We start from the raw sequence: 23,267 nt of genomic DNA, 5'->3' as shown, positions 1-23,267 counted from the left end.
CTGTGAAAATGCTCTGTCCGTGTGAAGTATGCTACGCACTCCTTAAGCTTTGTTTAGGAAGGTTTGCACACACGCATCTCATTTCAACCTGACAGTGATTTTCTACAGTAGAGAATGACACAGATGTGATCAATCCCATTTTATAGGCAAAGAACCAGTTCATGGAAGTGATCTGCATAAGGTCAACACATGGGAAACAGATTCAGGAATCCAATGCCAACCTTTTGGTTCTCAGACTAGTACTCTTTGTTTTACCAGCAAATTTTCACCTTTGAGTCACACAGCTCTGAGAGTCTGATGAAAAGCAGCGGAGTCTTTCCCAAGGAAAATGCACACACACAAGTTTCTATACAGTCTCAGGTGCTTATGATAGGCCAGCACAGACTCTTCTGGAAGTCCACACACCTCAGGTTAGAATCCTTGCATGACACTTCCACTCAGTTTGAAACGGAAAAGTGGACAGGCAGAACTGCTTTGCTAAAAGTGCAGCCCTGACAGCCAGGGGGCAAGAGAAACATGAAACATTCATTCTATTCACTTCAGGCCTTACCATGTGACAGACACTGGCCTGAGCCTGGAGACTCAGCAGTGAAGAGAGGACTAAAAACATACATGCCTGCCTTCAGAGAGCTTACACTCCAGTGAAGAGAGACAGAAAGAAACCAGGTAAAAAAATATATAGAATTTTAAGCGCTGATAAGCAGTATGAAGAAAAATAAAGCAGGGAGAAGAGTAAAGGCAGTGTGTATACGAGGAGCAGGGAGGTACAACTTTAAATATGACAGCCAAGGAAGATCTCACTAAGGTGACATTTAAGATATGAAGGGAGCGAGGGATTGAGTCTTGTGGATATCTGGAGAGACACCATTTGTGATATTACGATTTATAATAAATACATATTTGGTCTTCGTCTGGGTTCCTGGCACAGAGGTCCTAAAACCCTGGGAATTCTCTAAGAGATGAGAGCAATAGATGTCTTTTGCTATGTTAATTAGGCAGCTTTGAAAAGCCCCTAGGTAACCTAAGTTTGGGGCTGGCTGCCAGGGGAACCAACACTGTAATCAGTGAGCTGGAACTTTCATTCCTCCCCTCACCTCCCAGGGGGGCAGAGGGGCTGGAGATTGAATGTACTCACTAATGACCAATGTTCTCATCAACTATGCCTCTGTAATAAGCCACCAGAGAAACCCCTAAGGGGACCGTTTGAAAATCTTCAAGGTTGGTGAACATGTGGAGGTTTGGGGAGATGGTACACTCACAGGTCATGGAGGCTGCTTCCCACATGCCTGTCCTCTGCACTGCTTCCACCTGTCCCTGGATTAAATCCTTTTATAATAAACTGGTAGTCAGTCTAGCAAAGAAACTACTTTCCTAAATTCTGTGAGCCACTCTAGCAGGTTATTCAAACCTGATGAGGGGGATCATGGGAACCTTCAATTTACAGCCAGTCAGCCAGAAGCAAATATAGAAACCTGAACTTGCGACTGGCATTTAAAGTCGGGGTAGAGGGCAGCCTTGTAGGAATGAGACCTTAACTTGTGGCACCTGACACTGACTGTCTCCAGTCAGGTAGTGTCGGAATTGAGTTAATTGCTTGGTGGTGTTGGAAAACACACACTGGCCCATTCTAGCAGCAAGAACAGCAAGTGCAAAGGCCCTGAGGCTATAATAGATCTGGTATGTTTCAGGAGCAGCAAGGAGGCCAGGGTGGCTGCATAAGGAGCATGAACAAGTGGGAGAGGGTAAGTAGGAGGTAAAGTCAGAGAAGTAATAAAGGAAGGAAGGGTACAAATCATGTAGAACCTGGAAGGTCACTGTAAGGATTTAAGCTTTTATCTTAAGTGAAACGAGAAGCTACTAGAGTCTTGTGAGCAGAGAAGGGCATGATCTGATTTAAGTTGTAACAAAATCATTCTGGAGGCTGTGTTGAATAGACTGAAGGGGGTCTAGGTAGGAACAGGGAGACTAGCTAAAGGAAAAAAAAAAAAAGGCAGCTTGGACGATGGTAGCAGGAGTGAGGGTGACAAGCTGTAGTTGCATGTGGGATATATTCCGAAGGCACAGCCCACAGTATTTTCTGAGTAGGATGTAGGAATGGTGGAAAGTAAGGTGTCAAAGAACCTCTAGGATTATGGCCAGGGGACCTGGAATGACAACGGGGCTCAGACAAAGGAAGACAGTAGTTCCCCTCCAACCCTGTATGTGACTAGGTTCGCCATATAGTCTGTTTTTCTTTTGTGTGTATTTGAAGTTCCCAGATAATAAAAAGGTTAAGAAGGAGAAAAAAAAAAAAAAAGAGTGAATAAATGAATGAGAATTAGAGACAGAGAGTATATAGAGCAATTTACAAAATCCCAGATAGTAACAGGGCCATGATCTCCTACCATGAAGCCAGAAAGGAATATATTCCAGTGAATAAACAAACACAAGCCGAATATAAGCTTTTGGAACACAGGCTGAAAATATTAACAGCATAGGAAATGGTCTCAGGCACATTCACACCTAATGTCACAATGAGGTGCACCTGAGATGTTAAAGAGGTTTCTGTGCCATGGAGGACGCCACTCAATGAGCCTCCAGCAACTCCCGTGTTGGTGTCACTGTCAGAGACAGTGCGACGTAAGATGCCCTAACCTGGAACTCTGCTCTTACTCAAGGCAGGCTGCATCTGGGTGCTGACCTGACAGGGTGCTGAGTACTTGGAAGCTGCCCGTAAAAGGAGACTTTTGAACAGCTGGCACCTATTGCCATCTGACTTTCACAAAGCTTAATTCTGCAGGGGGTGGTCCTCTAAATGCTGTTGCCGTTTTAACTAAGGCCAGCCTCCAGGGGAACTCCTGAAGCCTGCCCTCACTTTTCAGGGTATACGTCACAAGGCAGGCTTAGTGATGGGCCGCTTCCAGTGAGACAGGCTAAATTAAAAAGGAATGAGGTATGACAGACAAGAGAGGTATTACTTCAGACTTTCACTAAATTCAAGAGGAATTTAAAGTTCATAATCTCTGTCAGGCACCAACACAAGTTGAAGGGAAGTTCTAGGAATGAACCTCAGGTCCCTGAGCTGGTATGTAAGGGGCCCTTCTGTTCTTGTGATGTTACGGAGGTTCTGCCATAGCAGGCAATGCTGCTGGGTCACTCTGTGACCTTTTCTGGTTCGTTTGCAAATTGTTGAGCCGCTCTTCAGGCTTGAGACACTACGTCCAAGGTGAAGCATGGCCTAGAAGGGCTGTTTATAGACCTGCTTTTTGAGCCAAAACAGGAGCTAGGATTATAACATTATGTTACATATACCTTCCGGGGCATGACAGCCCAACACTGACCGCACCATGGCCAGTGTGATCTCTGTCATTGATATAATCCATGTGGCAAGAATCCCCTTCCCCACAGGGATCTAGAAAACTGCTCTGTTAAAAAATGATAAGCTTTGGTTCGTATTGTGAAACAAGCTTCCAGTTCAGATCATTACCAGGAAGCAGCTTGAGTCTTTCTCAGCTTAAGGAACAGACCACGTTCATCTCATAAGAAAGAAAAGCAGATACTCTTCCAAGGAGATAACTAATGTCTATCACACTTTTCGGCAAAGAAGGGCTGTGGAATTTTATGCAAGATGGCATTCACTGTCCTAATGGCTGTAGAACAGTGCTAGCAGTGCAACAGTATGTTTCTGGAGCGCCTGGTTGGCTCAGTCGGTTGAGCGTCCAACTTTGGCTCAGGTCATAATCTCATGCCTCATGGGTTTGAGCCCTGCATTGGGCTCTGTGCTGACAGCTCAGAGCCTGGAGCCTGCTTCAGATTCTGTGTCTCCCTCTCTTTCTGCCCGTCCCCTGCTTCATGCTCTCTGTCTCTCAAAAATAAAGAAATGTTTAAAAAAAAAAAAGAGAGAGAGAGAGAAGTATGTGTCAACAAACTCCAAAGTTAAAAGCATATCTGCTAAAAAATGTACTTGATTTCCTAATATTTAAGATTTTTCATTGACATTCAGGTAAAGTTAGTTTGCAGTTTTTTTGTGTGTTTGTGCATGTGTTATATTGCCTGGTTTTTATACCGATATTATTTAGCTCATAAAAATTATTTGGAAGTGCTCTTTCTTTCTGGTTCTGAAACATTTTTTAAATAGTGATATTTAAATAGTTATCTTTTATTTAAAAACGTGGTGAAGGGTGCCTGAGTGGCTCAGTCAGTTAAGTGTCCGACTTCTGCTCAGGTCACGATCTCGAAGTTCATGAGTTTGAGCCCTGTGCTGGGTTCTGTGCCGACAGCTCAGAACCTGGAGCCTGCTTCGGATTCTGTGTCTCCTTTTCTCTCTGCCCCTCCCCCACTCGTACTCTGTCTCCATCTCCCAAAATAAATAAAAACATTAAAAAAAAAAATGTGGTGGAAATCTCCTGTGAAATCACCCAGGTCTGGTGTGTTTTGGGGGACATATCTCTTACTTCATTTCAATTAATTTTGTGATAATAACTGGTTAGTTTATATCTCTTCCGGGATTTGTTTGAGTAATTTATATTTCCTAGGAGGTCATCCATTTTTTTCAGGTCTTCAAAATTATTTGTAAAAAGTCTTTCAGGAACTGTTTCAGCTTCTTATGAGATGCACGTGAAAGTCTACAGGTAGTCTAAGCAGATTCCTTACCTTGGCAAAATGATTTTCTCTTCAGCTGTGAGGAAGGAGTAGTCATTAAAAGTGCTAAATTTCATAGATGGTGGATATTTGAATGGTTTCGCTCCAAAATTGAACTCACATTGTTGATATGACATGAAACTAGCTGCAGCAAAAAATCCAGATCTACAAGTAAAAAGGAGTACAGAGGTCAACAGAATTCATGAAAACAAAGTAAAGCTCATACATGGAAGTGGTTTTTAGACATTATCCCCTACTAGAAAGGAAGGGTAATGGATTCTGTTTACTAACCTAGACAGGACTGTGACCCTGACAATGTCCTAACCTCATCTTCTTATATTAAGCTTCAGGATGGTTATAGATATGATCAAATGGGTCCTTAATTACTCTAAATAAAATGATTTCTCATCACAACTGACTACATAAATGGACAAGGTCTTTTTCTGGAGAAAAGTGAATTCCATGCATCTACTCAAATTTTTGACTGAGGAAAGCTACTTACACAGTAGATGAAAAGACTTGCTTCTCAGGAGGCAGCTGGTTGCCATTTAAAAAGAAGATCATTTGTTTTTCATTTAGGTCTAACAGAAATCCTACTGTGTCTCCTACAGGAGAAAGTGAAACATGCTAAGGGTTAGGGTATATACTACTACCAGGATTCTGCTCAGTGTCTCAAGGGTTTCAGTCATTGTATCAAGTCAAGTCTGCATCTGTAGCTATGTATCAACACATTCACCAGTCTTGCTTCTTCTGCAACTGGTCTAATATTTTAGACTACGATTAAGAAGAAAATGCTGCTGGGGCACTTGGGTGGCAAAAAAGAGCGCGGATTCTCTCCCTCTCTGCCCCCTGGCACACATACTCTCTCTCTCTCAAAATGAATAAATTTCACACACAAAAAAATCATGTTATTTAATAACCTGGAAAGCTGTTCAAGGCATAGGAGTGAGACAATAACAAAAAATACATACACCAAATTTTAAGTGTTTAAAAAAAATCTCTGGATGGAGGAATTATAAGGGATTTTCATTTTACTCCTTTCCCCTATTTCCCAAATTTTTATGCTAAACATATTACTTCAATCTTTTTTAAAATTATTAGAAAACAAAAATGAGACAGTCTTTGCAGACAGTGCCTCTTTTTTTTTTTTTCTTAAGTTTTTATTTATTTATTTTGAGAGAGAGCATGAGCAGGGGAGGGGCAGAGACCGAGAGGGAGAGACAGAGAGACAGAATCCCAAGCAGGCTCCATGCTGTTAGCATGGATCCCAGCACGGGGCTCGACCTCACGAACCGTGAGATCATGACCTGAGCCGAAATCAAAAGTCAGACGCTTAACCGACTGAGCCACCCAGGTGCCCTCAACTCATCCTTAAAAGCTGCTCTAGTGGGGCCCAGAATATGGCCACTGAATAGTGCCTATTCCATAGCCACCTGGCCTCTAAAAATATCCTCATTTTGCTGGCATTACAATATCAGTGTCCTCAATATCTCCTTGAATGCTTTGATTCAAAGCATGTATCTAGAGGGGCGGCTGGCTGGCTCAGTTGGTGGAGCGAGTGACTCCTGATGTTGGGGTTGTGAGTTCAAGCCCCAGTTGTGTATAGAGATTACTTAAAAATAAAATCTCAACAAAGAAAAAAAAAAAAGCATATACCCAGAGAGAAAACTAGAATTCATATTAATCTTATCATTTTCCCCACTCAATTAAGAATTCTATAGTCTGAAATGCTTTTGCAAAAGGAAGGGCTCTACCAGAGGTGAACTTATCAGAACGCTGTTTACATCCATGAGGGGGAATACAAAGGCTCATATCCCTTTTCATATCACATCTTCTTCCATTAAAACATTTTTAGGCCCAACATAATAGATGCCTTCATAATAACCAGATGTCTGGACCCAGTCGATAAATTCATGACAGAGAGGAACGGGTACCTTCTTTCCAGCACGGGTGTAGATGAGGCTTACTCCTGGCATTGTACCAAATCAGCTGCCGGCAGCCGTCGTAGGCACAGGAGTATTCATCGTCCCCAATGCCATAGCCTTCCTGGAGGGAGATAGGGCCAGAAGATTAGCAAGGCTCTGCCTGCTGCGTTCTGAGAAAAGACGGTGTGTCTTTTGTAACCATAGACCTGGTGGCTGGAATTCTAAGCTTTCCAGATGAAGGGAGCCTATGGTTCTTAGAAGATACCAAAATGCTGACCCGGAAGCCTGGCTCTCCATGACTGGATAATGACCTCACCAACAAATTTGTTAGTTCTTTTAATTCTCATGAGCCACCATAAGGCTGATGGCATCCTGCTCCACTTTAAGAGGAGATAAAGGCTCAGAGAGGTCAACCACATCACCCAAAGACAAATCATTACTAAGAAAGCCACGTTTGGACCTTGGACTCTTCTTATCCTAAGAATGGTGTGCTTTCTACTTCACTGTGGCTGGGAAAACAACTTTCTTGCATGTAGTAGACTTCAAAACAACCACATACACGGAGATTTCAAAACTGGACACAAGAAAAAGGTTATAGTGGACAGTCAGCTAATAGCTATTCAGAGGTGGGCTCAACTCGAGCATCATACAAGTCCTCGGCAGCTTCTTTTATTTCTTATTGCCTTTTAATTATTTCACAATTATTTTATTGTTAAAAGGGTGGATGGGATCTTAAATTATTTTAAGTGCTTATGAAAAAATAGAACAAACAGAAGAAGCATGCAGATCAGACAACTGCTATCTTTAAAGGTTCATGGTGAAAGATTCTTAGTGGGCCAAATCCAAGTAAGATTTCAGGTCCTTGGTGATGTTCTGCTTGTTCTCTGGAATAAACAATGCAGTGAGGAGATCGACGGGAGAAAAGGCTCGAACATATTCCTTGACTACTTGGGACTACAATATACTGAATTCTCATGAGTGTTCTCCAAGTGAGGCTTCTGAACCAGCTGTTCTGAATGCACTATTCAGATTATTCAAGAGTCAAATGAACTTTCATCTACCTGTCTTTAGGCAGAGAAGAAATTCATCAGTTGACTAGAAAGAATACCTCGCTATCCCTCCTTTCCAAGCCTGAACAAGGAAAAATGGTTTTTTATTTTACGCGTGTTAGTCATAGGCAAAAGGCAAGCAATTCACTTTCTAATGTACTACCAAGTCCTCTGTCGAACAACGTGAAGACATTCCTAGAAGATTTCTAGCCACAAGAGTTGGTTAAGATCAGACTTTTACCATGCAATGTCTTCCATGCCAGGATGAATTTCACTGGAGAGTGGCACTGTGGGACAAAGGTGGAACTGTAATAATTTCAACCAGAGCTCAACATCTACAGGCTAAGAAGTAGGTACTTCTACCAAGCAGAGATCACTTGGAAAAATCCCTTTGAGTTGACATCTCTGAGAGCGAGCTAGATGCCCTACACCCTCTGTCAACCTGAAAACATTCCCAGCAGGACTGTGGTTTCCAGCTGAGACAGATAAATGGGAGAACAGGGTAGCTAGCTTAGTACTTGGAGTAATAATTTTGATATGCTTGTTTATGGTCATGTATATTTTAGTAACGGAAACATTACTGAAAACAAAAAGTTTAATCCATAGCTTGCCATTCAGGAAATATTTTGAATTCTTTCCCCTTTTTTTTCTGTTGTCCAGCATCCCAACCCCTTCCTGTTTTAGGGAATTTAATGAAGATACAATGTCCTGCCTCCCGCTCAGGAGTTGGAGGGGTAGGATGTAACCTAGGCTTGGCCAGCTGGATCCGTCCAGCAGACACCTAGTGTGGTAGGAGTGACCCACACGGAGGAATGGTTAGGACTGGTTTGTGGCAGAAATGTTGGCACCTTAGCGCCTAAAACACTGGCTGTTGTACTTCCTGTCTCTTGGCTCTCTGATGTTGCCTTGGTGCCTGTCTAGTTCCCAAACTCCTCAACAGCCTGGGAGTTCCCAATAGGCTTCAGAGTTATTCCCCTTTTCTGTTTCAGAAAGCAGACTCATTTTCTCCAAGGGACGAAGCTACTCCAGGGGAAGGAGCATGGGTTATCTTGACCAGGGTCTCGATTCTTCTTGGAGTGCTTCTAGCACTTGGAGGCCAGGTGACTTCGGGTAAGTTTCTAAATTCATTTGTCTGAACCTCACTCTCATCTTTAAATGAGAGAATAATACCTTCCCAAACTCTCAAAAAGATTAGAGATAGTACGCGAAAGTATGGTAGATGCTCATGAAAAGGCAAAAGTTATTTCAGATAACTCAAAATGCACCCTTAAAAACTTGTTTCACCCAAACCTCCATAAAAATACACAAGACCAACTATTCTGTAGGTGACCTGAACAAGAACTGTCCTTAAGCTTCTCATTTTAATGAGAGCCCAACACTTTTATCATCCTTTCAAAACTGAAGCCCAAGCAGTAAGAGTTAAAAGAAGAGGCACTGTGGATTGACTTCAAGTCATTAGAGACTGGGTGTATCCTAGGGATGACTTATTTCATAAAAGCACACCCCGTCTGTACAGGCAAAAAAAAAAAAAAAAAAAAAAAAATCAGAATTACCAGAACGTCTGTTTGAAGCAAAGTTGTAAGTATGGCAACATGATTAAAATCCTATGTTTGGGAAAAGAGGTATCAGACTTCATTGACTTCTAACAGAGAATCAACAAGTACTTAGATCAGGAAAAAAATGTTTTTTGATTAAAAAAAATTTTTTTTAATTTATTTATTTTGAGAGAAGGAGAGAGAGCACACACACTGGGGAGGGGCAAAGAGATGGGGAGAGACAGAGAATCCCAAGCAGGTTCTGCACTGTCAGCACAGAACTCGAGACACAGGACTCGAATTCATGAACCATAAGATCATAACCTGAGCCAAAACCAAAGAGGTGGATGCTTAACAGACTGAGCCACCCCGGCACCCCTGGTTTTGATTTTTAAAGGAAGAAATTAAAAGTCTGTCAAGCAATTTAGAGGATAGGAAAACAGCATTTTAAGGATCTTAATTTGAGGAGCCAAAGTTTCTGCAATGATATGGCAGAAATTAGTGGCAGCCTCACTGGTAAATAATAAAAAAATTTTAATATTAAAAAAAATTTACAATATCGAGAATTAGATATACTACACATAGAATCATGGGCGGTGGGGGGGGGGGGGTGCGGTGGTGGTGCTGCTGCCAAATGACAAGAAACAAATATTGTCCTAGAGCTTCCTCCCTAGAGATTTCCATCTTTCTTCTAGTTCTGGAACAACTTTTTTTACACCCAAATGAGGAACCTAGCTAATTCTCTGAGATTCTTTCCATTTTCAAATGCAAAGAAGATGACTCTTATAGAACAGGAAGGAGCCTGAATTCTAGTCCAATATTCTTTAGGTCCTCCCAGTCTCCAATTGTCATATGTGAAATGGATGTGGTGGCAGTACAGACTGCTGTGGGAATCAGAGGAATGGCTCCAAAATGACAACGCTCTGGAAACAAACCTTTTTGCCCCCTAAGGTCTAAAAAATTGTCTTCGGGACCTCCTTTGGGTCAGATTGTCAGGATAATTGATGCTACCTGCTTTAAATCAGTGCCCAAGGTGGGAACTAAGAGACTAACCAGCACTGTTCTCCAGACCCGTGTACTTCTGACCACATGGTGCCACAATAAAGTCTCATGCATCCAGGTCTTAATTAAGGTGCTGTCATTGAGGAGGCCCTTCATCAGAAAAAGGTCCCGACAAAAGCAACAGCAGACTGGGGTCTAGTTTTCTATCCTGGACAAGAATCTGACCTCTCCACTGACTCTCTTCCTCCAGTTGTCTCTCCAGCAAGGAGTTTAGTAAAAGGCCATGCACAATTCTAAGATGCTACACAGCCTTGCTGAAATGGTCCTCCCGAAACTATACCTATAGCAGGCAAGCAGAGTTTGGTTTTGTTGGTTCACTTCTAACACCCAACCTAGCACCTTACAGATGGGAGACTACTGTTTAAATTAGCAAAATAATCCAAAGTGTTTTCCCAGTTCAAAGGGTAAAAATCATACATCCACACAAAAGATTCCAGATCAAAACTGGATTGATTCTAAACAGCTTAAAATTGGAGAAACACAAGAAAGTCGATCAGGCTGGGCATCAGAAGGGCATAAATTGGCAAGAAATTAATATCTATAGGAAAGAGAGGAAGCCCTGCCCTCACACTCGAGCAGCGGTAGCTGAATCCTGCTTCTTCTAGTGGATTTCATCTTCCCTCTTACCTGCCAGCTTTCTACAACAAAAGATAAATACTAAATATTGAAAACAAATGTGCCTACCAATCACAAGATAAAAGTCAAGTTAAAGAAGTCAAGCCAATATTTAGTATTTTATGAAAGGAAGAGAATTCCTACAAGGTTCTTAAAGCTTAAATGCAAGGTAAAAGTCATGCTGGGTCCCAATATGAAAACCAAGCCAGCAATGTGGCTGGGGGCGGAGACACCCTACAGAGACAAAGGACACATCCAACCTGTAGGTAAAAACGAATGTGAACTTGAAACTCGAGGGGGAAAAAAGCTGACGGGCGGTTTCACTTGTGTTTCGCTTTTTCTGAATCCATTCGGCACCCCCTCTGTGAGGGATCTGGCAGCACGCGGTGCACCCCGAGGCACGATGACACTGCAAGCCTACCTGAAAAAGCCGTGTCCTCCACCCGCTCACCAAAAGTCTGCGGTTGGCCCTGTTCACACAGTTCTCTAGGGTACTCACGTGATTGAGAAATTTGCTGTCTCGCGTGGCCCAGCCGATCTGCATGACGCCAGAAGTGACCACAGTGACTTCGTAGTACCACACCCCAGCATCCACGCAGAAGGTGCAACGCACGCTTTCAAAAGAGGAAGCATCACAGCGAGCCTGGCAAAACCAAAGCGGGTCATAGTCTACCATCAATGCCTGGAGACTACCAAAGACAAGTGACCACTCAGAGGTGGAGTCTTTTTCCTTATCGAAGCTTCTGGTGGATGGTCATTTCCTTCTCTGTACATCCCCAGGTACAAAAAGTGCAAAACAGAATGAAGCACACTCTGTTTTATGGTTTTATCCCCAAGGAGTTCTAACAGGGTTGAAAGGCCTCAAAGATGGCCACAGGAAGAATTAACGAGGGCTACTGGCTTCTTTTTGAAGTACTTACAGGTATTTACCTTCACAGTGGAATCTTTTACAGATGCATTAACATGGCCTTAACCTGCACTTGTTAGGATGGAGACAGAGAAGGACATTGAAGGGTATAAGACGGGATACCCCAAGATAATCTAAAGCAGAAAACTACGGAGGCGTTTGGCAATACGCAAGATCAAAGAGCTGTCTGCAGCCACTCTTCAAACAGTTCTTTAATCTTGACATGTCTAGTGCCTTATGGTGCCTTCTTGTACAGAAGCAGCATTCACCAACGTGCACCGCAAAATCGGCAACATTTCCAACACACAGGGAAGAGGGGGAACATTAGACAGAATACAACTGGTTATGCAGGGATTTAAAAAGGAAGGGCTTCTTTAGGAAACACTAGTCTTTGTACCTTTAGCTAAATAAAATGGCAGAGATTGAAAACAGACATATTTACATCAAATTTTCTACAGAGAACAAACAATTGCTGGAGGGGAGGTGGGTGGAGGGATGGGTTAAATGGGTGATGGACATTAAGGAGGGCACTGGTTGTGATGAGCATTGGGCGTTGTATGTAAGTGATGCATCACTAAATTATACACCCGAAACTAATCTTTACACTGTATGTTAACTGGAATTTAAAGAAAACTTAAAACTACAAAAAAAAAAAAAAAAAAATCAAATTGTCAAAAAATATTATAGTGCTTACTTACTATGAGTATAGCACGTGTGGGATATAAAAGACTAAGTAATATCCCAAACACCTTCTGTCTGCCAGTTCTACCTCTAAACACTCCTGGAGTATGAAATGAACTTCCATCTATTCTGCAAAAAATTGCTTTTTTGTTCAGAACCAGGGTGTGAAAATGAGACCAAGATTTCTTCCCCCTGAATGTTCCATCCATGAAAGCTTTACCTCCAAGCCATGAGGCGAGATCTTCAGGTACTCGCTGACATCGTTGCTATTCAGCATGGCCCTAATGCTATTCAAGTCCACTTTCTCATAGGTCAGCTGCCTACTGTCTTTTAAAACTGCAAAAGAAAAAGTGGTCATGTTTCTAAGGCAGGCTGTTGTGGGGAAAAAGCTAGTGTCATCACTGGCTGCCATTCTAGTTAAGGGGAGGTGCTCAGAAATGGCAGAATTGGTAGGGAGACTTAAAGACCTTGGCTCTGGTGCTGCACGACCACGTGAGGATCAATTAAGCAAAAGTTAGGACAGGTTAGGACAGCACTGTGAGGTTCATGCTTCTGCTCTCTGGATTTGTTATTTTGCATGCAACCAAAGCCAAACTATACTTTCTAAGAACGATTCTTTCACTGGCACCACACAGGCCGTGCACAAAGCAACTCCCCACAGTGCTGTGGCAGGAGCAGGGGGTGCACACGTCCAGCCGTGCTTCTGCACAGTGCTAACTCTGGAGGGGGAGTGAGGATTAGTAGTAGGGGTAGTTTTAGTTCTAGCAGCTGTTCAAAGGGAACAAGAAAAGCTGGGAACAACCCTCCTCATATAGGTAAGACGAGTCTTGAGTTTTGAAGAGCCAAGTTAGGATAAGGAGGACAGTAAAGACAGAGAACTCCCAGTGAGGGAAAGGCCCAGAGGCAGGAATGACTGGGGCCCGCTTATAGGACAGTGAGGAGATAGTTTGTGTCAGAAGAGTTGATTAGACACTGCTATTTTTTAAAATTTATTTATTTTTTAAAAATTTTTTTTCAACGTTTATTTATTTTTGCGACAGAGAGAGACAGAGCATGAACGGGGGAGGGGCAGAGAGAGAGGGAGACACAGAATCGGAAACAGGCTCCAGGCTCTGAGCCATCAGCCCAGAGCCTGACGCGGGGCTCGAACTCACGAGCTGTGAGATCATGACCTGAGCCAAAGTCGGACGCTTAACTGACTGCGCCACCCAGGCACCCCTTTCTAAAATTTATTTTTGAGAGAGAGACAGAGACAGAGAGAAGAGGGGAGGGGCAGAGAGAAGAGGGGAGGGGCAGAGAGAGAGGGAGACACAGAATCTGAAGCAGGTTCTAGGCTCCAAGCTGTTAGCACAGAGCCCAACATGAGGCTTGAATTCATGAACTGCAAGATCATGACCTAAGCCGAAGTTGGATGCTTAACTGACTGAGCCACCCAGGTGCCCCACTGCTATTTTTTTTAATGTTTACTTTTGAGAAAGAGGGAGAGAGAAAGAGAAAGAGAAAGAGAGAGAGAGAGAGAGAGAGAGAAAGAAAGAGAAACAGAGTCTGAGCAGGCGCATGCACGTGGGGGAGGAGTGGAGAGGAAGAGGGAGACAGAGAATCCCAAGCAGGCTCCATGCTATGAGAGCAGAGTCCGATGCTGGGCTCAAACTCATGAACCATGAGATCATGACCTGAGCTGAAATCAAGAGTTAGACGCTTAACTGACTGAGTCACCCAGGCACCCCTAGACACTGCCATTTGATTAATGGCCCTGATGCAGCAGGAAGTAGGGTATCAGTAAAAGTTTGTGAACAGAAAGAGTGCTGGAATTAGAAGCATTCCATATAATTCTTATCTAGAGGGTCCCTAGAATGTTTTTCTGCTAGAATACAGCCAAGCTACAGTATAGGACCTTATAAGGTAAGTGTCACATTCACTATTACAAAATAGTGAATTACAGAATAGTGGTCCTGTGTAAGAAATGGGTTTGGAAGGGGAAACAGGCTTTTTCCTTTTTGGAAGGACAATTGCTACTTACAGAGATTGTCTAAGCTCCACTGGGCACAGAACCCGACTTGACGTTTCAGATAATCAGGATCATCAGCCCAGGACTCCAATGTGACAAGCCGGTCACTAATACTGGATTCAGAGATAGTTAATTTATTTTCACCTGTTTGGGAAGACATAAACCTTGAATTAACCATGAAAGGGTAGGATGATTTGCTGGGCAGGTAAGGGGTGGGAAGGAGTGAGGACAGGCAATTAGAAAACTTGGAAACTAGAATAAGGACATAGCCCAGGAGCCTTGACTACTTTCTGGGAAGTAGCAATCTCATCACTAATGTTTTTTTTTTCTTTTTTAGGTTTATTTATTTTGCGTCAGAGAGAGAAAGAGAGAAAGTGCAAGTGGGGGAGGGGCAGAGAGAGAGGGAGAGAGAATCCCAAGCAGGCTCAGTGCTGTCAGAGCAGAGTCTGATGCAGGGCTCAATCTCATGAATTGTGAGATCATGACCTGAGCAGAAGTTGGACACTTAACTGACTGATTCACCCAGTCACCCCTCATCATTAACTTTTTAGCTACAAAAAGTCAGTAACCATGGTCATTAAGCTTTGATTCTTAGGTGAGAAACTCTTGGCTTTTGTCCCTGTTATATCTCACTGGCCTTGAAGTGTCTACCCAAATACGGAACGTGTACTTGTTTGATGGGGCTCAAAGCATAAGCTCATCCAGTAAGTAATAAAAATAAGATTTTTAACAGCCAGTTCAGAAGATCATTAGTGCAAGAAGTCACTATACCTACTTGTCTGTGCAAACTTTTCCAGCGCAATAAGTGCAAAGAGCATGACTGTGGGGTGGGACTGTAGCTTCTGAAAGACAACAAAAGATAGAGAAACATAAAGCAAAAACATCATTTCCCTGCAGAGGCGGCGAGTTACCAATTTCTTCTTCTTACCCAATATGTGCTTGATTTTTTTGGAGCAATCAGAAGAGTTTTACTCATTTGAGTCCTTAATCCTCTGTTTGCTAATACTGCTAGTAATAAGGAACCAAGACAGAGTCTCATAAAATTGTATATTATTTTCTTGAAGCCACCAGGTTCATTTATAGATATGCAAATTTCAGAAGTATTTTGTTAAATGCACTATGTTATTCCACTTAGTAACATTTATATTAGAGCTTTGTGAAAGAAAACCATGCGGATTCTTACATTGATTTAAGCAAGCCAAACAGAAACCTAGAATTGTAGCTAAGAATGACTTTTATTCAGAAGCCTTAAAGGAACCACACATTACTACCAGGTTCCAAAATTATAAATGATGGAATGAATACCTTATGGCTTAGTTTTCAGTCTGTTCTCTGCAAGGAAATCCACAAATGCTAATGGTAGGTGGGACAGCACTCTTTAAATTACATTTAACTTCACATCACATGTGTTCATCATTTAAAGAAAAACCTACCTGCTTAACATCAAACCTTCTCAGAGCCATCCTTTACCGTAGCTACGTTAGCAGCTTGCAAAGGAGCTCTAGAACATCAGGTGATTCCTACTCACTTCCCGGGGGCTCAAAGGTTCTGCAACTCTCATGCAACCACCAGCATGCCCTGCAGCAAAGCCTGTTCAGTACCCTGCTTCCTGCCATATCCACTCTCAATTCCTCAGTCTGGTTTTTCAGGCCCAGAGCCCTCCCCATCAGGATGTTCAGGCCTGTCCTCCTGTCTCTAAACACTGTCTCCTCAACAGACAATTCTCTGCAATATGCCAGGAGCATGGTCATTTCTATCTCTGAGCTTCTGCTGGTGATGGGCCCTTAGCCAAAACCCATTTTTCCTTCCAGTGTGCACAGTCAAATCCTAACCTATGATGTGACCTAGCTGAGATGCCACCTTCATCTGGAAGCCTGTCTCCCATGGCTCTCCTGGCCCTTACCACCACCATCTTCCACCTCCCCATCACCTTCTCAGTACTCTTATGGCACTTAGTCTGAGAGAGGGGATTTTGCCCTTGATCATGCCCTGTCATAAAATGGAGGCTGTCTTGTCCGAGTAGTTCTGTTCCCCCCGTTAACCAGGAAACTTCTTAAGGGCAAAGGACTGGTTATACTACTTTTGTATCCCCACAGGGCTTGCTTAGCATAGTGGGGTGTGTCTTAGGTACATATCATATAAGTATTGAAAAATAAAGTCTTTCAGATTTTGAAGAAGGCCAATGCTCAGGAGGCCTGCAAAAATAACTTTAACAAATACAGACCAGTCAAGTCTGCAGTCCAGCAGTGTAAGAGATCTGACAGCACAACCTCAGCAAACCGCAAGCTTCACAGACAATAGATCAAGTACTCCACGACAACAGTTATAAGAGCAGTAGCCAGAGGGGGAGGGAAGAAGTGGAGATTTAGATGCACTGGCAATCTGACCTGACAGTTTCCTGGCTTGGAATGCCATGTAATTTTGTTTCCGCTGCAGAGGTCCCTACTACCATTTGGCCGACCCTAAGGACACACACACAAAAGCCAATCATAGCAGCTATCTTAGGACTAAATTTAAAACCAGACCAACTCAGCTGCTTTTGCTTGCAATAAATTCCTATCCCGCCCTCATTTTTTTTTCTTTTTTTTGAACATAGGAGGGAATAGATAAACACTCAGGAAACACCTGCAAATAAAATTTATAACTGATTCCATTCTCTGTGCCAGTGGTTAAGCTGGCAATTTTAGAAAAATGCACAGTTGTAGATGACTAAGAATAACTGGCTTTGATGCCTCACTTACCAGACACTGTAGCAAATATTCCAGTATTCCTGGGCTAAGTAAGCCTATACTTGCAGGACCTGGACAAACATAACAAACACAAGATACAATAAAATGGGCCATATTCTTTTTCATCAGTAACTAATAACAGTAAAATTGTTTTTTAGAACTCTTTGACAAGGTACTCTCATGCACAGTGTCTTATTCGAGCCTCCTGCTCTGAGGCAGGGAATAGTACTGTTTCTATTTCACAGCTGAGCAATGGAGCCCACAGTGAAGTCACTCATTCTGGTGCATTTGGGGTGCACATGGCAGAATCGGAGGCAGTACCCACGGGTCCTGATTTGGAATCCATTGTTTCTTCCACCATACAGGATCCTAACTAGCTGAGCTCTTCACCTGCACTTTGATGCTAACTTTCCTAAAGTGGGTAATGTTCATAAATAAGTTAAATATCTGCTTCTCTTCTCAGGAACTGCTCCAATGACAGTTCCTTTTCTTCTTTTCCTACCTTGTAGGTCTCTATTATCTAGCTAAACTCTATAAAGTGCATAAATGTATATTATCTATTATATGCATAAATATATACTTCCATAATCTTTATTTATTATACTGAATGTAACCTTTTATTCTTAATTTTAAAGCAAATGAGTACAACTTTTTCTTTTAAATGTCTCTCTGGGGGCGCCTGGGTGGCTCAGTCAGTTAAGCATCCAACTTCGGCTCAGGTGATGATCTCCCAGTACGTGGGTTTGAGCCCCATGTCGGGCTCTGTGCTGACAGCTCGGAGCCTGGAGCCTGCTTCAGATTCTGTGCCCCCCTCTCTCTCTGCCCCTACCCCACTTGTGCTCTCTCTCTCTCTCTTTCTCAAAAATAAACATTTAAAAATAAATAAATGTCTCTGAAAATCCTCAAAGCTAAATTAGATTGCATTCATCTCTTTGGACTTTGAGTACTTTTTTTCCAGTTAGCTCTTGTCCCTCAGTATTAATTAAATTAAATTAAATTAAATTTTTATTTTATTTCTTTTGAGACACTCCTTTCTGATACAGGTTTGATTAAAGACCTGCAATCTTCTCCATCATGTCAAAAAAACTGAAGATCTTTCTTGGTAGAGGTTTCCAGAGTTACCTGCCAGTTTCTCAGCCAAGCAACCTAGGACTGCAGATGTGTTCCTGTGTTTAGCAGGATGACCTGAGTCCTGGCAAGCTACTTCTCCATTTAAATTGAGAATTTCAGTCAATTTCTGGAGTGCATCCTAAAAACAAAAATGTACAAGGGAATTTGGTAAATATATCATCACTTAGGTTTTTTCCTCCAGGGGAATCATTTGAGACAAAAGCTATAGCCAGTTATGAAATTAACTCAGAATGCACCTACAAAATGATACAATGCACCCAATGATATCAATGTTATTTGATCAACCTGGAAGTTTTCTTACATGAATTGCTAGATTCTACTTCATTCAAAATGTAGGGGCGCCTGGGTGGCTCAGTTGGTTAAGCGTCCGACTTCGGCTCAGGTCACGATCTCACAGTTCGTGAGTTCGAGCCCCGCGTTGGGCTCTGTGCTGACAGCTCAGAGCCTGGAGACTGCTTCAGCTTCTGTGCCTCCCTCTCTCTCTCTGCCCCTCCCCTGCTCATGCTCTGTCTCTCTCTGTCTCAAAAATAAATAAACATTAAAAAAAAAAGTACCAGTTGTATTAAAAAAAATATGCTGTTTACTCCTGAATCATTAAACAGACTAAATCCACCCAAATGCCAATATGATTGATAATAATAGGGTCTTAGTGATGTTTAAGTAAAAGGTTACTCACATTTTTTTTTTTTTTTTTTTTTTTTAAATCAAGCAAGAACAAAGCTCACCAGAGTTTTTGAGGCAAATTATAACAGAAACCTCTCATAAGCCTAGGTAAAGGTCATTTCATCAGTGACTGGGCCAAAGGCTTTTCTCTTCTGTTCATAAGTTTTTCCATGTTGTGCCCAAGTGTCTGAGGCTCAACCAAATGACAGATGCCAGCACCCAAAATTTAAAAAAAAAAAACAAAAACCCATTCCATAGAAGATATGGACTAAGGCAATGAAAGTTTGATACTTTTGTTCTATTTAAGGGAAAATCAAGGTCATACCAATCTTTAATATGTTAGAGTTAAGACTCACAAGGGCTTTTAGTATAATAGCTTTTTCTCTTAATAGGAAACATTAAAGAAAACCTTTTGTTATGAGGAAATTTGTTTAGAGACAGGTAAGAAAATCAGCTCAGCAACTGAATATCGTCTTCCAACTTCAAGAAGATTGCTGTTTCAAATATAAATGTTTTAATTTTTAACATTTTAAAATTTTAAACCAAAGCTTTATAGAAAGTTAGTGATAGAAAGAGGATGTAGCACTTCATTAGAAATAAAAAAGTTTACATAATGCCCCTCAGTCAATATTCAGTCAATATTGAATGAAACAGACCACAAATGTATAAAGAGGAAATGCATTATATCAAAGGTTCTTTGTAGGCATTTATCCTGTGTTTAAGCATAGGTGACAGTTTCATTAAAGAGAAGTATTAACTTACTTTAGTGGGCAATGGACATTCATCTAGTAACAATGTTATAACAGCTGGTCCCAGTGGATCTTCCAATGGAATAACTCTAATTAAAGACTGGACAACATCCAACCATCCTTCATCTAAGAGCAAATCAATAAGATTATATGGTAGAGCCACTATTTCTAAAATGTGAAAATATATCACTTATAACACAAGGTGACTTTATATTAAAATAGAAACACTTTTGGCTTTCATCTTGTAGCTTTTAAGCAGTTAACATTTGGCATAGACAGTCATTAATTGTAGTCATCACGGTAGAACCAAAGATTTTTAATTTGCAGGAGCCTCGTGATTTGGGGGCATCTTTATTTGGAGAGAATTAAAGCTATGGTCCTGGGTTCTCAAATTATAATTAACAGTTTTCAGCATCTTGTTTATAACATAGGAGCGTACTGAGAAGATTAAATATCTGAAGCAGTTGGCTCTACTTTCAGAATGATACTTAGGAAATTAAGGGCCAAAAAACTACCCTTCCCATTCTGGAAGAGTTTTGGTCAAAGATCTGTCAATGCTCCCCCAAGTTCTCTTTTAATAATTTAGGTGAAATAAAACCGTTGCTGAGAGGTGCAGCTACATATTCAGGATGCAATATATAGTGATTATTAATTTTTACCTTTGGATAGGAAAACTTCTGCACACGTAAGGCTTTTAATGGTCATGTGTATTAAGTACTTTTGGAATCTTTTATTTAAAAAAAGTGGTCATATTTTCCATAATTATGAATTCATTAGAAAATATTTTTTTAAAAATTTGAAAAATACCTGTTTCTGCCATTTCGTGCAATGTAATCATTGAATAGGGAGGTTCCTGATCACTGAAAAACAAATAGTTAACACATCAAACTTGAAGAAATGAGAAATGACAATTCCAAATAAAAATTCAAACTGACAGTGTGGTATAGAAAGAGAAAGAAGAAATGAACATGGAAGGTTGTGGAGAAAGAGATGGAAGAGACAACTGGAGATACATGCTGTGAGGACAAATATACACCACATGTGTTCATTTTCAAGACCAAGACCATCATCTGTGATGGCCCACAAATAAAAGGGGCGGGAAGGCATAGGCACGGACCACCACATGGCCTGGAGCAAAAGCATGGGACTAGAACTGGAGACCACAGAACTACTCAGCTTTCCTCTAGAGGCCCAATGCCAACCAAGATGAGCTAGGGAGGCCAAAATTATCTTCCTCCAACTTACCTCAAAGAAACACCAGGAAGGGAGATTACAATCTCAACTGAGGATTTATGGAAGCAAGCGCCTACATAAACGTCTTCATTTTTAAGTGTTCTTCTGGGAGATAACACTATTTGCTTAAGTTTCATAAAATGGCAGTAGAAGAAAAAGAAACCAAACTTAATCAAGGAGATATTTAATAGTGTAGATGATGCTCTAAAATGGCATTATAAACTGTAATTTAGTGGGTTTTCAATCTGTGATCCCAGGAATCTTAAGGAAGTGCTTTAGGGGAACTTCACTAATGAACGAAATATTTTCCATCAAACAATGATAAATCTAATTACTTAGATCTAATTCAGGTTTATTTACATATCGTGGCTCTCTGCTTTACTATGAAGAAACCTGTAAAAACTATTGTTTTCAATCATTTAATCCTCAGAATACTCTTATGATATGGAAATTATTAAGTTAATTTCAGGTACTCATTAGGTACTGGTTATCTGACATACCCTGTACCTTTCCATAACAAGGGAAAATTATCATTTAAAAGATTTGCCTTAGCGGCACCTGGGTGGCTCAGTTCCTTAAGCATCAGACTCTTGACTTCAGCTCAGGTAATGATCTCATGGTTTGTGAGATCTAGCCCTGCATGGGGCTCTGAGCTGACAGCATGGAGCTTGGGATTCTCTCTCCCCCTCTCTCTGCCCCTCCCCTGAATGCGCACACACACACTCTCTTTCTCTCTCTCAGAAGAAATAACAAATAACCGTTCAAAAGATTTGTCTTAAATGATGTAACTGACCAATTACAAATATTTCTGGAGAGCAATCCGGTAATAATGAAATTAAATGTCCCAACAATGCCAGAGAAACTATTAACATAGGTAATAGATGTGTAGGAGATTATTTGTCATAATGCTATTTGTAGGAACAAAAATTTGGAATCAATGTAAGCGACCATCACCAGATAACAGGATAACAAAATATAAGACTTTCAAACATACAAAGGAATAATCTGCAGGACTCAGAAGCAGTTGTAGCTTGACACACAGCAACATAGGTCTCAAATAATGTTGACAGAAGTTAAAAACAAAGATTTATGTATCACTTATGTAAGTTTTTAAAATCACACACAAAATACTATTATAAACTTCCTATAGAGACACAAACATACATATGGCAGGCAGATTGGAAGAAAATAACCTTAAATTCACGAGAATGGTTACCCATTGATATTTAGTTAGTGGGTCAGGCAAAGGAGACAACAGGATTAGGGAAAAAGGAAAGAATAATAAAAATGTGGTAGAGTCAGTGACCAATGAGGACTACAACACCTCGATTCTACACAGATGCACTTTAAGGACACACACACACACCCTTACATTCAAAAAACAAGATAAACTTCTCTGTGGAACAGAAATGCAACAGAAATTCCTGGTGGGATGCAGGAGCTAAAGCTGCAGGACAATGGGGCTCACTGTCTGGAACTAGACAGAGGTGACCAGGAGCTCTATGCCTGCAGGGCAGGTAATGGGGACCAAAACCACACCTGTGCAAGGGATGGAACAGACTCAGGAAGTGAAGCTCAGGTGGGGTTCCCCTCTCAGTGAAAGAAGTTGGAAGAAAGTTAGGAATGACAATCTGACCTACAACTGATATCAAGCTGCAAGTCTCTAGTGACAGAAAAGGCAAAGAAAGCCATGTAGCAGGACTCAGGCTATGGGAACGCAGACCTGCCAATTTTAGGTTAAGTCGTAGACTGAAGGTAGATGGAGATAACAGCAAAAATGACAGGAAGAGAGACAGGATGACAGAGAGGAAGACAGAACAGACGCAGACGCAGACACACACACACACACACACACACACACACACAGTGAGGAAAAAACTTCCATCAGGAGGAGTCTGTAACTTAAAGTCCCAAACTATATGAGAATAATATTAATACCACTGACAATTTGAGGATAAAGTCACTACCAAAAAAAAAAAAAATGCAAATAAGAGAACTTCAAAACGACTTTAAGTATATTTAAAGTGTGTTTCCTATATAAGCCTCTCACTACAGCTTTAGAAACTGCTCCCCTCTCTCAGATCAACATCATCCTTTCCTAAGTAACAAGCAGAATGAGGGGAACAATCAATACCAATTATTCTAGAATTGTGACATCTGCATACATCCTTTTAGGTATATTCTTACCAAGTCCATCAGTCCTATCTTCCACGGTTAGTTTTAACAGCCTTATAAACTTTATAGGTATGAAATTCTTCTCCTTTAGTAGTTTCTGAAAAACAAGCTACAGTGACTATGTTTGTAACTGTCTGAATGCTGTTTGGCCATTAGCTTCTCGAACAGGTCCCGTCACACTTGCT

The 23,267-nt window shown here is 41.4% G+C and overlaps 1 protein-coding gene across 2 annotated transcripts in view; it reads right to left on the bottom strand.

Annotated features, from left to right (window-relative positions):
* The window catches only part of RSPRY1 (ring finger and SPRY domain containing 1), a 44,425-nt gene that overhangs the window by 4,845 nt on the left and 16,313 nt on the right, over positions 1-23,267 (bottom strand). For both annotated transcript variants that reach the window (XM_040498090.1, XM_040498091.1), the window contains exons 3-13: positions 20,482-20,534; positions 19,688-19,800; positions 18,254-18,380; positions 17,144-17,202; positions 15,178-15,244; positions 14,415-14,546; positions 12,615-12,730; positions 11,306-11,449; positions 6,555-6,666; positions 5,123-5,225; positions 4,633-4,785 (exon numbers count right to left, since the gene is read on the bottom strand). In XM_040498090.1, the coding sequence (XP_040354024.1) occupies positions 4,633-4,785; positions 5,123-5,225; positions 6,555-6,666; positions 11,306-11,449; positions 12,615-12,730; positions 14,415-14,546; positions 15,178-15,244; positions 17,144-17,202; positions 18,254-18,380; positions 19,688-19,800; positions 20,482-20,534 (1,179 nt within the window). The remainder of the gene's footprint in view (positions 1-4,632; positions 4,786-5,122; positions 5,226-6,554; positions 6,667-11,305; positions 11,450-12,614; positions 12,731-14,414; positions 14,547-15,177; positions 15,245-17,143; positions 17,203-18,253; positions 18,381-19,687; positions 19,801-20,481; positions 20,535-23,267) is intronic.

Source organism: Herpailurus yagouaroundi, unplaced genomic scaffold (genome assembly GCF_014898765.1).
Source record: "Herpailurus yagouaroundi ecotype Mexico unplaced genomic scaffold, PumYag 190, whole genome shotgun sequence".
Classification (NCBI taxonomy): Eukaryota; Metazoa; Chordata; class Mammalia; order Carnivora; family Felidae; genus Herpailurus; species Herpailurus yagouaroundi.
The sequence above is the reverse complement of the archived record's forward strand: the minus strand, read 5'-3'. Positions and strand labels throughout refer to the sequence as shown.